Genomic DNA, 14420 nt, shown 5'->3' on the forward strand with positions numbered 1-14420 from the left:
CATTCTAACGTATTATAATAAATACCTCATTTATAGTATTTCAATGTGATAACTGAAAATGATTGGATTTTTATTCGCAACACCAGCCTCCATTCAAGAAAACGTAGACTACAACACAGGCTTGGTGTGGTTTCTTTTATTTGGTTTCGGCGATAATAACCGGAAATGGCACATTTCGTGTTTATTTCAAATTTACGTCACACCGTATCAGAGTATCCCTTCCACTCCCCCTGATAAGATTGGTAGATATGTTTACTTCGACTATGTCCACGAGGTTCCTAACCAAACGGAAAACGTCAGTTTTGACAATATGGTTTAATTTGTCACTTCACATATACGAAAACTCTGATTTGCTTTGTCTATGCAATTCGTCAGTGGTCCAGAAAATGTTGATATTTTATCCACTACAGTAATCTTAACCTGGGTGGCCATCCTTCAGATATGCACAGACTTGCCTCTCTATCAGCAACGTGTTTACATTAGCAAGCTTCCTAGTGAAAACATATCACTAAAATACATCAATATTAGGAATGTGATCAACACTATACATCGAAACACCTCTAACAAAATTAGAAATTTTAGGGGTTTGATACAGATGATTTGATGCAAACATTTAAATATTTATGCTATAGAATTTGATGGTGAATTTCGTTTGAACCGTTATGTATAATTCACAATGTTTCTGTGCATTAAACTATGAACATTGTTTCATTTGGACGGGTTGCAATACCGTTAGAGCGTTGGAGATCTAAATCTTGAGTTAATCGTGTGTACGATTTGTGAGATTATATATTTAAAAACAAAAACTTCACGTGACTACATGGTGTAATGTCCTATTTCACTTCGGTGCTCTTAAAGACGGTGATTTAACTTCAACAACGAACACAACGAACCAACTAATCGAATAACTAGCATTACTTGTACTTCTGGATTCTAAAACATCAACTACGCAGTTTCGTTTCGCTTTAGTGACATTTATTTGCTAAATAAGCAGCATACATATCGTTCAACAGCAGTTTCTCCGATATTGCACATGGTGCGGAACAAACCATAGGGTTAAAAAGTAGGTCACCATATGAAATAGATTTGAATGTCCATAATTTGTATTAGTGGTTCTTTTTGGCACAGAATTTATAAATGTGTATGGTTTCTCTCATGTTCACCAAACACATTTTCTTCTTAGCATTGCTCTCAACCGAGACGACATACGTCATCGACTGGCAGACTATTGCCAGACGGTTACAACGGAAAATCCCGAGTATGCACGGAAATAAACGAATTTGACTTGGCATAATCGCCGTCGGAAATTGACTTGAGAGCACCGTGACATTGACCACAAAGGCTTGCATTTATCATAACCATAGAAAAGGACGGCTATCAACACTATCGGTTTCTATAGTCGTCTATTGAGTTTCACGTTTTCGCGTAACCATGTGACGTGATATGCGTCAGTAAAATCAGTTCATAGTAATGAGCATGTGAATTACGTGTAAACATGTGTGACCGAATTTGATACCCGTAACAGCATTCCTTCAGGATTTTTTCCCACGACGAGTAGGTCTTTTTTAAGTAGAGGATAGGGAGGGGGAGCAAGGAACCTCGTGGTGAGAGATAAGGTTTGTTTTTGCTAGAAACCCAGTGGAGGTGTTGACGTCCACCAGTAAGCTATAGAGAAGATATGGTGGATTCATTCTGTGTTTTAACATACATATTTGGAATCCAACTCGGTAGATTTTTGATAACACGAATAAAACTCAAGCCAGATGAAATTGATAAATCTATTATAGGTATACATTTTGTATCGGTTGTCTTACATAATATCTATGTATTACGACTAAAACAGATAAAATGTTTAAGTCTAGCTTTATGCTAAAACATATGCGGATACAGTAATTAAAGAAACAATGATCCAAGCTACTGGAAAGAATTGGCGCTAGGCGTTTGTCAAATTTGTTTATTCTAATATTTCTATTATTCGAAATATAACATCACATTAGGCGTTCACGTACCGTGATGATGATGATTTCAACGGTTGGAAAATGTAAACGGAAGTAGCTGTATTATATGCTAACCAGTCGTTGCTTATTACCTGTTAAAAGACGATGACACCCACTCATTTCTCCGAGTGTATCGTGGGAGCATTTATAGACTGCGGTTTCTCGAGCTATTTCGGGTTGGTCTTGTTTCAACAAACTCCCTAGTGTGTTTTATGGGATAGGTCAGTAGACCGGGATATGGTATGATGCAACCAAAATATTATAATTACATTTTTTCAAAAGCACTCTGCTTTGAAACTGACTTGGACATGTTTTTGACATTTGATAGTTTGATATGGCGACACACCTGTATTAAAACTATGGTTTACAAGTTAAACATCTTTCATTTACACGACTAACATAAGTTGTGATGTGTGAGTCCTTGACGGGATCTCGGTGTTTCATATAAGCAGAATGCGATGTCTTCGATACTAATAACAAAACACATCCATTTTGAAGCCGATTAGCATGTCTAGTTATGCGTGCTGATTTATGACGCTGAAAACGAAGATGTAAACTGTTGTGTTGAAAATGTTCATTCTGTACAATTGTATCTATAAGTCAAAAACAAACAAGTACTTTTGTAAGTGATCCGTTCAGGACACAATACACTATTCACCACATTGTGTAATAAACCGTCTCGCGAGAAGAGGAGCGTTTCCGGATCTCTTTGTCCGGGTGCGTCTCGGGTTTTGTTGATGACTGGCCCGTGACCGAGAGTGCCTGAGTGTTCTCTGAGGGGGTGATGTGGTTTTGAAGCATATGATCTGGTCGAACTGACTTCGTTTTGTCTTTTGGTGATAAGATCGTCGCCAGTTCTGATGATTGCCTGGCCCTTTGTCTTTACATGTTTGGCGGTGACACCGGATCCGCCGATCATACCGATTAAGAAACGTCTACCTGAGCAAAAAATACAAGGTTCTATTCATAAAATTCTGACTGAACTTTGGAGTATAAAACAGCTGGTCTGTACATGTTTGATAAATATATCGTAGTATATGGACAGACCTGACATGCTAACACCGATGATCTCTCCTCTTAGAGTATTTATCAATCAGGAAATATTGGCACTTGCCGTAAACGAGAAAATATTTTTCACCTTTACGAAAAGGACCGACGGTACCCCATAGATCTACAGTTATGGCTGATCCAGGGTGGTTTACATATCGACAGTATGTGTGCGTTGAGTGTTTGGTAAACTCGTATATATTAATATAACCCTGGTAAACTACTAGCCGCAATATACCACTTGGCTAGAGAGAACTCTTTAGCTCGATTGCTTGAGCGTCAGATTAGTAAGTCGGGGGCCCCTGGTTCGATTCATAGCGGAGGTATTGAAATAAATAATGACCTCTGTTACATTAATATGAAAAAGAACAAAGCATTTCATACTCCTAAAAGTGTGGTTGTCTATATAGCCAGCACAAATCTTAAAAATATTATTTTTTGGTACATAAAGCATCCGTGTTTTCCCTATTTCTTACACGATAAACCGGACGGGTCTACACACGATAAACCAAACGGGATGACCTCTTTAATAGGTATGCACTCGGAAAGATAGCCATATGTCACGGGTGGATGTACAAGGTATGTTCAGACGAAACGTAAACAGTTGTGTTACTTCAGTAAACAGCCATTGAGCCGTGTGTGAACGGATTATAGGGTTCAGAAAGGAAGGAAATGTTCACTAAAAAAGCATAGTTAACCTGTTAATATAGAAATATTACGATCTGAATTCTAAAATCCTGAAAGGAAAACGCATATTTTGCATTAATCTCCAAAGTCGTTCAGATTCTTGTTCTCATTTAGCAGTTATATACTTTGACAATTTGTAAATACTAAAATAGGTGGCATGTGCGTTTATTTTTTGAATGATTGTGAGATACCTAGATGAAAGTGTGGGCAGTGAATTATGCACACACATCATATTCAGTAGGTGTAAAACGTCCAGGCCATTAACCACTGAGAAGGCTTAATCAGGAGTAGAACTGGTCGGTGTCCTAATAATCTGTCCACGAGTTGAACTTACATGCCCTGGCCGTTCCTTAATGTCAGTCATACGTAAATTATGTACGTAATCTGTACAGGGAAACCGGAAGATTTTAAATCTGGTTACATTCAATTCGTTAACACAAGTTAATACTACAATGTTGGTAAAATTTCAGTGTGCACATGGTTAAAACACGCATATGATTTGCATTATATATGAGAAATCATTACAGGCATTTTAAGACTATAGCAAGATTTGTTAACATATATCATAAAGGCTTTCACATCTAATAATATCCAAGTTTAGGTCGGTTTCAGTGTTCTTGAACCCTATTAAGGTTTTAGTTATGATTTTAAGACTAAAGTTAGTAGATTTTACATCATATTGGCTGAGACAGCGCAAGTATTCAGTACAGTGCCACGCCTTTCACCTGTTGCTGTAAGATAGAACATAAAATGTCTATATTTTGTGAAAAACTGCTACGAATAAATAGGAGACGAAATATAGAGTTGAAATACTAATGTTTTACAACTGGAACGCGACAGTTTAACAACTCTGTAACAACATGCAATGATTTAGCTCTTTGCACTACGTCTCTGTCTGTGGACGACTCCGGCTAACCCGTGAAAATGCACAGACATTCCGACCTAATGGGACTGATGCCTGTAAGGGAAACAATATGATGACATACACGTGCAATTCTGAGTATGTGTGGCATTCTGGGATACATGCCGATATGTCCGCCATGTCTCATCATTGTGCGACAGACATGTGTATTTCACAGGTATCGCTGGTTGGGTCTTTGATCTTTCATCTTGCCTTGTGCAAGCAATTAAATGTTTCGAGATGAGCTACACAAAATTTTATGTCAAATTTAACGAATTGCTTCCTGTTGGATATGTTCTTGACATTACCAGGACTAGAAAATGCAAGAGCCTTATGCACGAAAGACTAGCTTGAAGCTGTAAAGATCAGACGAAACAGGAACGGTAGTTGTTGCTATAACTTCATCTATGCATCAGACCTTGTAGCACTCTCGTAATTTTCATTTAAATGTCAAGGTCATGACATTTCTTTCTGGAAACTAAACATTGGAATGTGAAGTGTTTTAAATACAAGATACAACTATGAATAATCTCGTGTCTTCCTATGTTAAAGCTTTGATTTTTTTGTTACAATTTGACGTTTCCAACCCAGTTTGTCTCTCAGAAAGTCGAGAAATGGACCAGTCTGTGCAGATATAGTTGTGTCCGTGGGCAGGGTACTTTCCCCTAATTGTTCTGGATGACATGCGACGGGCCTCTGGTATGGTGTTTGGTGAGGTAGCAACCCTGCCTCAAAATGACCTAGGCTGTTCACGGGGTGATAAACGTAACGAATATATTACGATGACGTAAGAGTTTGACATTGATGAGTTCGGTGTATTCCACGCGGCCATTACGCTGCTGTGGGATGCCTCCGTGTATAATGACAATAAAATGATGGCCCATCAGTCCACATTATCAAGAGAGGCAGTATGCCAGATGTTTGGTTGAAGTTAGTGCTTGCACTTGAGTAAACAAGGGTCAAAGATACCTACACAATATCTCTTACAAATGAGCGATGTCTCCGATCGCGACATTTTCGTACGTAATTGACAACCGTCATAATGTGCACTGTATCACCTGATTGTACGAATTCCCGCCATATGTCGCGCGGTGAAAAATGATGTAGGATGTCTCCTGTCGTCTGCTCTGTTTTCGATGAAGCATTGATTGTTGATCAAATCAAGTTTTCTTGAAACTGCATATTTTGGAAACCGATTAAGATTTCGAAATCTGGATAAAGACTTGTTTGTTTGTCAGAGCATACTTCACAGATTCCTCTGCTTAAATTTGTGTTAGCGTCTGCGGCTGTGGTTAGTACGCCATGCTGTAATCTATTATGGCTAGGTCTACTGGTGAAGAAAGAAACACCTGATTATATTTGCTTCTGTACGTCGCCAAGAACAACAGAACTTTGAGGTACTAGATTAAGAATTGCCAGCTCGAACCTGTAAATCGCTATCTGATGTTGGTTAACTTCGTGTTTTAAATTCGTTTTTTTTTTCTGTCTCATTTCTATATATAAATAGATGAATCGTTTGCTAACTTCTGACACAATCCCCACCCAGACCCGAGTCGTTTTTTACGAGAAGATAGGTACATCTGCCTTCAAGGATTCCAGATACCACTTTTAATCAGAGATAATTACAGTTGACGTGTGCTATCGTCTTAACCAGCATGTTGCCGGAAACGAAGACAGGGGCATTGGCTGTTGGGTGGGTGCAATGAGCGGCAGGGACGGGAAGGAGGCAGGCGTGTACATGTCAAACTGGAGAGGGATACCAGGGCAGGGGCATAGGGAAACATGGCACATGATTGTTCATCAAAGGGATTCGTTTGGCACGCATGCGTTGAAGGGATATAAGCATACGATAGGTACATTTCAACACCGCCTGCAATTGTCATTCTGACATTCCATAAAAAAAAAGAATGATGAATCGTGGAGGCTTCCCACCTTGAAGTTGAGCCGGTACAGACAAGCGGGTCACGGGTCACGTAGGGGCTGATCTTCAGCATGATGGGAGGGGGGCTTAACAGACATGCACGTATTTAAAACTCACAGACTGTTTTTATTTGGATTAACATCTTCAAAGTAGATAAACCTGTTGTCAATAAGGGGAAAAATAGGGGAAAACAAGATTAAAAGCTTCTTGCTACGTGATCATAACTTCTTTCTGGAATAAGTCTATATTTTGACTTTTTTTAGTCGATGTAGGGAAAAACGCGATAACACCGAAAACAAAACAAAAAAAGTATTGTCTAGTTCATCCAAACAATACAGTTGGCATAGGCCCAGGCAGCCGACTGCAGAAAATGCCTTAACGGAAATACACTATGCACGTTTGCTGGTCGGGTGTTTCTATATCATTACGATGGCGAAGCGATACCGAGACATCTCTTATGCAGAAGTTCACACAGCCATGACTACCCAGATCAAGGTGTGGCCCTGTTCTCACTCAAACGTGCAATATTGTGAATGGAATATTTGACACTAATCACGATCGGCCTACTAAACCAGTAAACTCCCACATCCGGATTTAATATAAGCAGTTGAGATTAAAATATGATGTATAATGTTTGAAGGGTTTTAAAATTCTTCGCAAGTTTATAATTTTTAATCGCATAAATCTCAGGTGCATTGTACTGTAGCAAAATATGGCATTGATTCCGTGAGCGTCGTGTCATGAAATCACGTGAATTTATTTTTTAACAAGGTATAATAAACATATGAATGAGATTAAAGTACGTAAATGTTATAATTTCAAAACAATTTTAACGTTTGTTGTTACTTAAATTTGATCTAAGTATACTACATGTACAACATATCGAGGAATTTGTATGGCATAAACAACTAAATGCGTTTGTGTAATGAGTTAAGTCATGAATTTTCGTAGGCAGAGGTATTTTTTGATTCCGCGTGTACTCTTAATTCATGTATACACGAATTGATAGTTTTAAAAAGTTTTATTGAGTTTTATCCAGGTAATAAAGCGTCCAAAAAATACTATTTTCGAGAAAAAGAAAACAAACACCCCACAAATTCAGGCTCATAAAAACAATTAATTTTGCTCACAGCATTGATTAGTTCATCCCTCAGAATTACCCCCATGGACATCATTTCCCTGAAATCGTCGCTGATGCAGGCTATACTTTTCGAAGTTATAATCACGTTTCCTGTCCCTCCTCCATCTCTCATCACCCTCTTCCCTTCCTTCTCCCATTTCCAATTGTTTCTGTAAAACCAAGTTTCAATACAGACTAATCTAACTAAGTGTATTTGGACAAACCGTCAGATAACACCGAACTCCCGCCATTCTCTTGGGCCACAGGGAGCCAACATCCGTCTCCCGTCTCCGATTCTACATTTAAAATTTAATTATCGTTGAAAGCTCTTCAGTGCCAAACATTTAGGATAATTTAGTCTGACGCAAGTAAAAGTCTATAATCAGTATTGAACACGAAACCGAAGAACAAAATGTGAATTTGGAGAGGACATATTTGTAACTTGAACGCGAGTAATTACGTACCGTAATCTACGATATATTCATATTTTATAAGAAGTGGATGAACTTTTGACATCGAGCTTTGATGACGTAATTATACACAGTCGAGACGTTTGGTAATTCCCTTAAGTGAGATTGATTTCGGTATTTTAACTTCATTTAAACAACAACTTATATTTTTAACCTTTAGGAACTACAGGAAGTCGAAACGTGACAAAAAAGAACTGAAAAATATCGACTTTGAAAGTTCAAGGATTCGTTAACCCGTGAAACTCCTTTAATCACAGTGATAATTCTTTTCAAAGCAATATTTTTTCTGTAGAAATTAAAGTTTTTTAACAAGAAAATGCTTTGAAACTTACCAAAATTGATTCTGACATCGTAGTGATTGTTTTGCTTACCATCGGAGTGGTCGATCTGTTATGTTTGGTTTCTGATTTCTGACCAAATCTATTTCTATGTTACAGGAGACAGTGGCTATGATCGTGTGCGTCCCCTATCTTACAGTGATGCCGACCTTATCCTTGTTTGTTTTTCCGTTGCTGATCCTGAAACAATGGAGTCTGTTGTTTCTAAGGTAATACAATATTGAAGGGGTGTTTTGTAATTGACGTTACGTAAACAACATTGTTTGTATATACGGTTATCTTCTTGTTGAATCAGTATAGATTGAGGTATACTGTAACGATATTACATTCCTTTAGGCCATATTTTCGTCGATTTTATGGATACTCTTAAATCCACGAATTGATAATAGTGGAAAATTGATGCGTGTTATTTTAGTGCTAGTGAATATTATTTATCTATAAAACTGATGAAATGGTTTCTTTTTGATAGGAAGACGAAATTTTAGTGAGTCTCACACTGGTTTAACATTCTACAAAAAAAATGTAGTTTCATTCTTTTAACAATAATTGTTCTGTTTTAAATTTCCAGTGGTACGGAGAGGTACGGGAACATTGTCCAACACAGCCTATTATCCTGGTAGGGTGCAAGACTGACCTGAGGTCGGACACGGATTTCACAGCCAGACTTGCGCGCAAAAAACAGTCAATGGTTACTTATGATCAGGTATGTCAGTTCTGGCTTCATTTTTTTTTTTTTTTTTTTTTTCAAAATTGATTTAATATTTTTATAGGAAAAATGACCTTAAATAATAAAACTCTTTACTTGCATATAGTTAAGTTACTTTCCTGTCAAAAATAATTGATGCATTGGCCTAAGATATATGTATGACTGTCTGAAAAAAAAATCACCCTTTCTCACGATTTATTTACGAAGATATGACGAAAGAACTTGATGTAATGTAAGTTTGTGAATATCAGTTTTGCGATTATAGAAGTGTTAAGATCTTATTGAATTTGAATGTTGCATCATTTTTGGTGCCATGATATAAACTTATTTTGAATGTTGTCTTTTTTAACTACAGGGTCTAAAGACAGCAAAACATATCGGCGCTCTAGTGTATTCGGAAACATCATCCAAGACATCTCATAGGAGTGTTTGTGACGTAGTTGAGGTAGCCGCTCTGTCTTCCGCCGGAAATAAAAGTACCGCAGAAACGACGAACTTTAGACGCCAGAGGTCATTCATCAGGCGTAAACGCTTCAGTGGTATCGGGGAAGCGAAAGTTCATTTACGGAAGGAGGCTGCCAAGAGTTGTGTTGTCATGTGATCTTTTTTGTCTCATATCAAATTCATATTCTTACAAGTGTTGTGATATTTCTTTTAATTTACCATTGGTTATGTTGATAACGCTAGACTTAGCCAAAGCAATATTTGCTCAAAGTGGAGATCGAAGAGGAGAGTCGATTGAACTAGTATTCTGTGATGGAAAATGGTCTGTACATACAGTGATAAGTCAGCGATATCCAGATTTGGACAAAGAAGGATAAGACACGAAATGTAATGTGATTAAGGAAAGTACGTTGAAAGACGTCTTCTTTGGACGCTGTTGATACGATGATAATGACGTCATTTATGATGCCGAATTCAGGTTTTGGTCAGTGAAAGGTGTGTGAGTCACACAAATGGTGCCAAGCTATCTAGTCATATACAGAGACGGTTGAGCTGCTCCTTTTGCATCACAATATATTGGATTGCACGTGCGTTTTTGTGTCCGTTTCGTTTGCTTCTCGTTCACCTTGAATCCAGTTCCCATGGTGATTACTGAGTCTTACCGGACATTTGCATATATAGACTGGCTATATACACCACTTGTGTTTTTTTCAATATTATTTATTGATATTTATTGAAATATGAAAGAAAGCGAGACACGTGGATATTTGTATGTAAATCTCCCCTTACAAACTTTGATGTGATAAGTTTAATTATCCAGAACAAAATTTATTTATTTAACAGGTTACGCTGATACTGTACGAGAGTGTGAGTTAGAAATATCTAGATGACAATTTGTAAAGAGAGATAAACTAGTTAATGTAGATGACCACGAGGGCAGTCGGGACATATTCGGGTCTTTCCGGTCACCTCTTTGCACTAGCCGGAAAAGCCCGACTATACTCGCTTGCAACGTTTGAACACTCGACTACAGAATTCCTTCCGTTTTATGTTGGATAAACACATCACGGAGATTCCATGTAAAATGTAGACTTTTTTTGTTAAAATAGATAAAAAAATAATCAAATGCTAGTACACATGTACCAAGACTTGGATAACTGTCTCTATTGGTTGTTTATCCATTTAAATGGAGTTTTATTTCTGCATAATAAGATGTACAGTTGTAGAATATTTATTTTTTGGTAGACAGCATCAGATGGTGTTTGTTTATAAACTTCCTTTTTACAGGTGACTCTCATATGATAAACAGGTGGTAAACGGATTTTTTTTTTTGCTAAAAGTTTTGGAGGATTTCGTTTTTGATTAATTTTACAGAAATCCAAAATGAAAAAGTACATAAACACATACGTGGCTCTGCTATCAAAACTGGCGAGCACAGTCTCGCATGCAGATTTTTTACTGAGCTTGTAGAATTTGTCATTCGGAACGCCTCTTTCCGATTCCAGTACCTTCTATAAGATAGCAGAAGCAAATGTGTTCCTTATATTTTATTGTATAGCTATTCGGAACTCTCCTGTCAAAAATACTATCGATGTGTATTGTACTGAAAGAATGACAATTTGGATGCATATAAGAATGTCAGGGTTTTATTCTAGGCTTCCGTTTTGTTGAAATACGAATGTCTTTCATCCATTGTAAATGTTGTCTCTGTTACGTCGCGGTAATAGCATTCTCTAACACTTTCATCCTGTGTTATCTACTGTATTGTATTAAACGTTTCCACTGAATGAAACCTGCTTGGCAAACTTCATGCTTGGAATTAATTGTATCGACAGTTTTTGGTGGAGTAGTCTTTCCATTGTAATTAAAATCATATGAACTTGACATCATTCCCAACCTCGGTCCTCATGTATAATTATATATGATCATGAGGTTAGAAACTAGTGTCAAGTCCCTGTGATAGAAATCATGCTTAAACATTTGCTTTAATTTGTCCCAGTGATAGTTGTTAAATTTCTTCTTTTCTAAATATCAAGTTTCCGTTACTACAATTTCAACTTTCCAAAGGACGTCGTGTTAATTTCATGACGTTTGGTATTTTGCTGTAAACTCTTTTAATCAACTTGAGTAATGTCAAGAAGATAAGCTTCATTCGCGTGGCATTACTCGGTTATCTTTTCCTACTGTGTTTCAGTCATTAAACATATCAATTATATTCCTTTGTATAATATTTGGCATTATTAGCGGCATTTGTAACTAGAAAATTGTTATATTTCTCGATATTGAAGGCAAATCTATTTCGTACATAACTCCATTTGTCACCTTGCCAATTTATTAATTTTCAATATTTTAAACTAGAGAGAACAAATATGTTTCCTTAACTTATATGATGTTTCAGTACTTTGAAGTTGCCACCACCTTTGTTGAAAGAGTGTCGGTGAAATGGTGTGAAATGAAGTGAGCTTTCAGAATTAAGAAATAGAGAGCGTGCATGTATCCTTTGGATACAGGTGTCATTGTTATTCCAGACGTATAAAACGAGAGATTTTTGACGAGCGATGGAACTAAATAAATTTATGGGAAAAAAATAATGTTTTTGTTTTATTTCCATACCAGTGGGGTCAAGAGAAAAACCATATCGGAATTTTGATGGAAAACATACGGGATATTTTGCGTATGTGAATTATCAAGCAGGATGCTTGGAACTACGTTCTAATAGTGTGTTGATCCAATGGTTTGTAAAAAAATAAATATTCATGTCACATCAGTTTGCTTCCGGGTTTAGGCTAAGCTACAAAGCGATAGAAGATACAGAGTGTCCGGAATTCGTTTTATAGAGTTACACATTTAACTTGCACCATAGCGACCCGACAAGATAATTTAAACTTTTCTAATAAACAGCACCTCTAATGCGTTACAGAAACTTTGGCAAAGAATAAAGATAAACAAACCAAAAGATCTGAAAGATAAGAAAACATGTAAATAACGCAATTAAATACATGTTAAGAATTAAATTTCAGAATAGTGAATTCTAGACAGTGAAACACGATGTAGACAGACACGAACAACAGTGTGTTGGTGTATAAACAATGTAGAAACACACAAACAACGGTGTTGGTGTATACACAATGTAGACAAACACAAACAACAGTGTGTTGGTGTATACAGTGTGGGCTCAGGCAAACAACCGTGTGTTGGTGTATCCACAATATAGACACACAAACAACACTTTGTTGGTGTATACACAATGTAGACACAGACAACAGTGTTGGTGTATACACAATGTAGACACAGACAACAAACAGTGTAGGTGTATACGCAATGTAGACACAGACAAACAACGGTGTTGGTGTATACACGATGTAGACATAGACAAACAGTATTGGTGTATACGCAATGTAGACATAGACAAACAACGGTGTGTTGGTGTATACACAATGTAGACTCAGGCAAACAACGGTGTGTTAGTGAATACACAATGTAGACAAACAACAGTGTTAGTGTATACACACGGTAGACACAGACAAACAACGGTATGTTGGTGTACACACAATGTAGACGTAAAGAAACAACGGCGTGCTTGTGTGTACACAATGTAGACATAGACAAACAACGGTGTGTTGGTGTATACACAATGTAGACAAACAACAGTGTTAGTGTATACACACGGTAGACACAGACAAACAACGGTATGTTGGTGTATACACAATGTAGAAACACACAAACAACAGTGTGTTGGTGTATACGCAATGTAAACATAGACAAACAGTATTGGTGTATACGCAATGTAGACACAGACAACAAACAGTGTTGGTGTATACGCAATGTAGACACAGACAACCAACAATGTGTTGGTGTATACGCAATGTAGACATAAACAACCAATGGTGTGTTGGTGTATACACAATGTAGACTCAGGCAAACAACGGTGTGTTAGTGAATACACAATGTAGACACAGACAAACAACGGCGTGTTGGTGTACACACAATGTAGACGTAAGCAAACAACGGTGTGTTGGTGTATACATAATGTAGACTCAGGCAAACAACGGTGTGTTGGTGAATACACGATGTAGACACACACAAACAACGGTGTGTTGGTGTATACGCAATGTAGACACAGACAACAAACAGTGTTGGTGTATACGCAATGTAGACACAGACAACCAACAATGTGTTGGTGTATACGCAATGTGACATAGACAACCAATGGTGTGTTGGTGTATACACAATGTAGACTCAGGAAAACAACAGTGTGTTAGTGAAAACACAATGTAGACACGGACAAACAACGGCGTGTTGGTGTACGCACAATGTAGACACACACAAACAACATTGTTTGTGTACACACAATGTAGACGTAAAGAAACTACGGCGTGCTTATGTATACACAATGTAGACCAAGACAAACAACGGTGTGTTGGTGTTTACACAATGTAGACACAGACAACCAATGGTGTATTGGTGTTTACACAATGTAGACATAGATAAACAACGGTGTGTTGGTGTATACACAATGGAGACTCAGGCAAACAACGGTGTGTTAGTGAATACACAATGTAGACACAGACAAACAACGGCGTGTTGGTTTACACACAATGTAGACATAGACAAACAACGGTGTGTTGGTGTATACATAATGTAGACACACACAAACAACAGTGTTGGTGTATACACAATGTAGACTCAGGCAAACAACGGTGTGTTGGTGTAAACACAATGTAGACAGACAAACAACGGTGTGTTGGTGTATACACAATGTAGACAGACAAACAACGGTGTGTTGGTG

General features: G+C 37.5%; 1 protein-coding gene across 1 annotated transcript in view; it reads left to right on the forward strand.

The window, feature by feature from the left end:
• LOC132565445 (rho-related GTP-binding protein RhoE-like) overlaps positions 1-12213 on the forward strand; it is a 29598-nt gene extending 17385 nt beyond the window's left edge. Inside the window, exons 3-5 of the mRNA XM_060230085.1 lie at positions 8581-8690; positions 9050-9184; positions 9543-12213. Of these exons, the coding sequence (XP_060086068.1) occupies positions 8581-8690; positions 9050-9184; positions 9543-9788 (491 nt within the window). The 3' untranslated portion in view covers positions 9789-12213. The remainder of the gene's footprint in view (positions 1-8580; positions 8691-9049; positions 9185-9542) is intronic.
• Positions 12214-14420: the final 2207 nt, after the last annotated feature.

Source organism: Ylistrum balloti, unplaced genomic scaffold (assembly GCF_031769215.1).
Source record: "Ylistrum balloti isolate Yb309-2 unplaced genomic scaffold, AGI_CSIRO_Ybal_v1 Utg369724, whole genome shotgun sequence".
Lineage (NCBI taxonomy): Eukaryota > Metazoa > Mollusca > Bivalvia > Pectinida > Pectinidae > Ylistrum > Ylistrum balloti.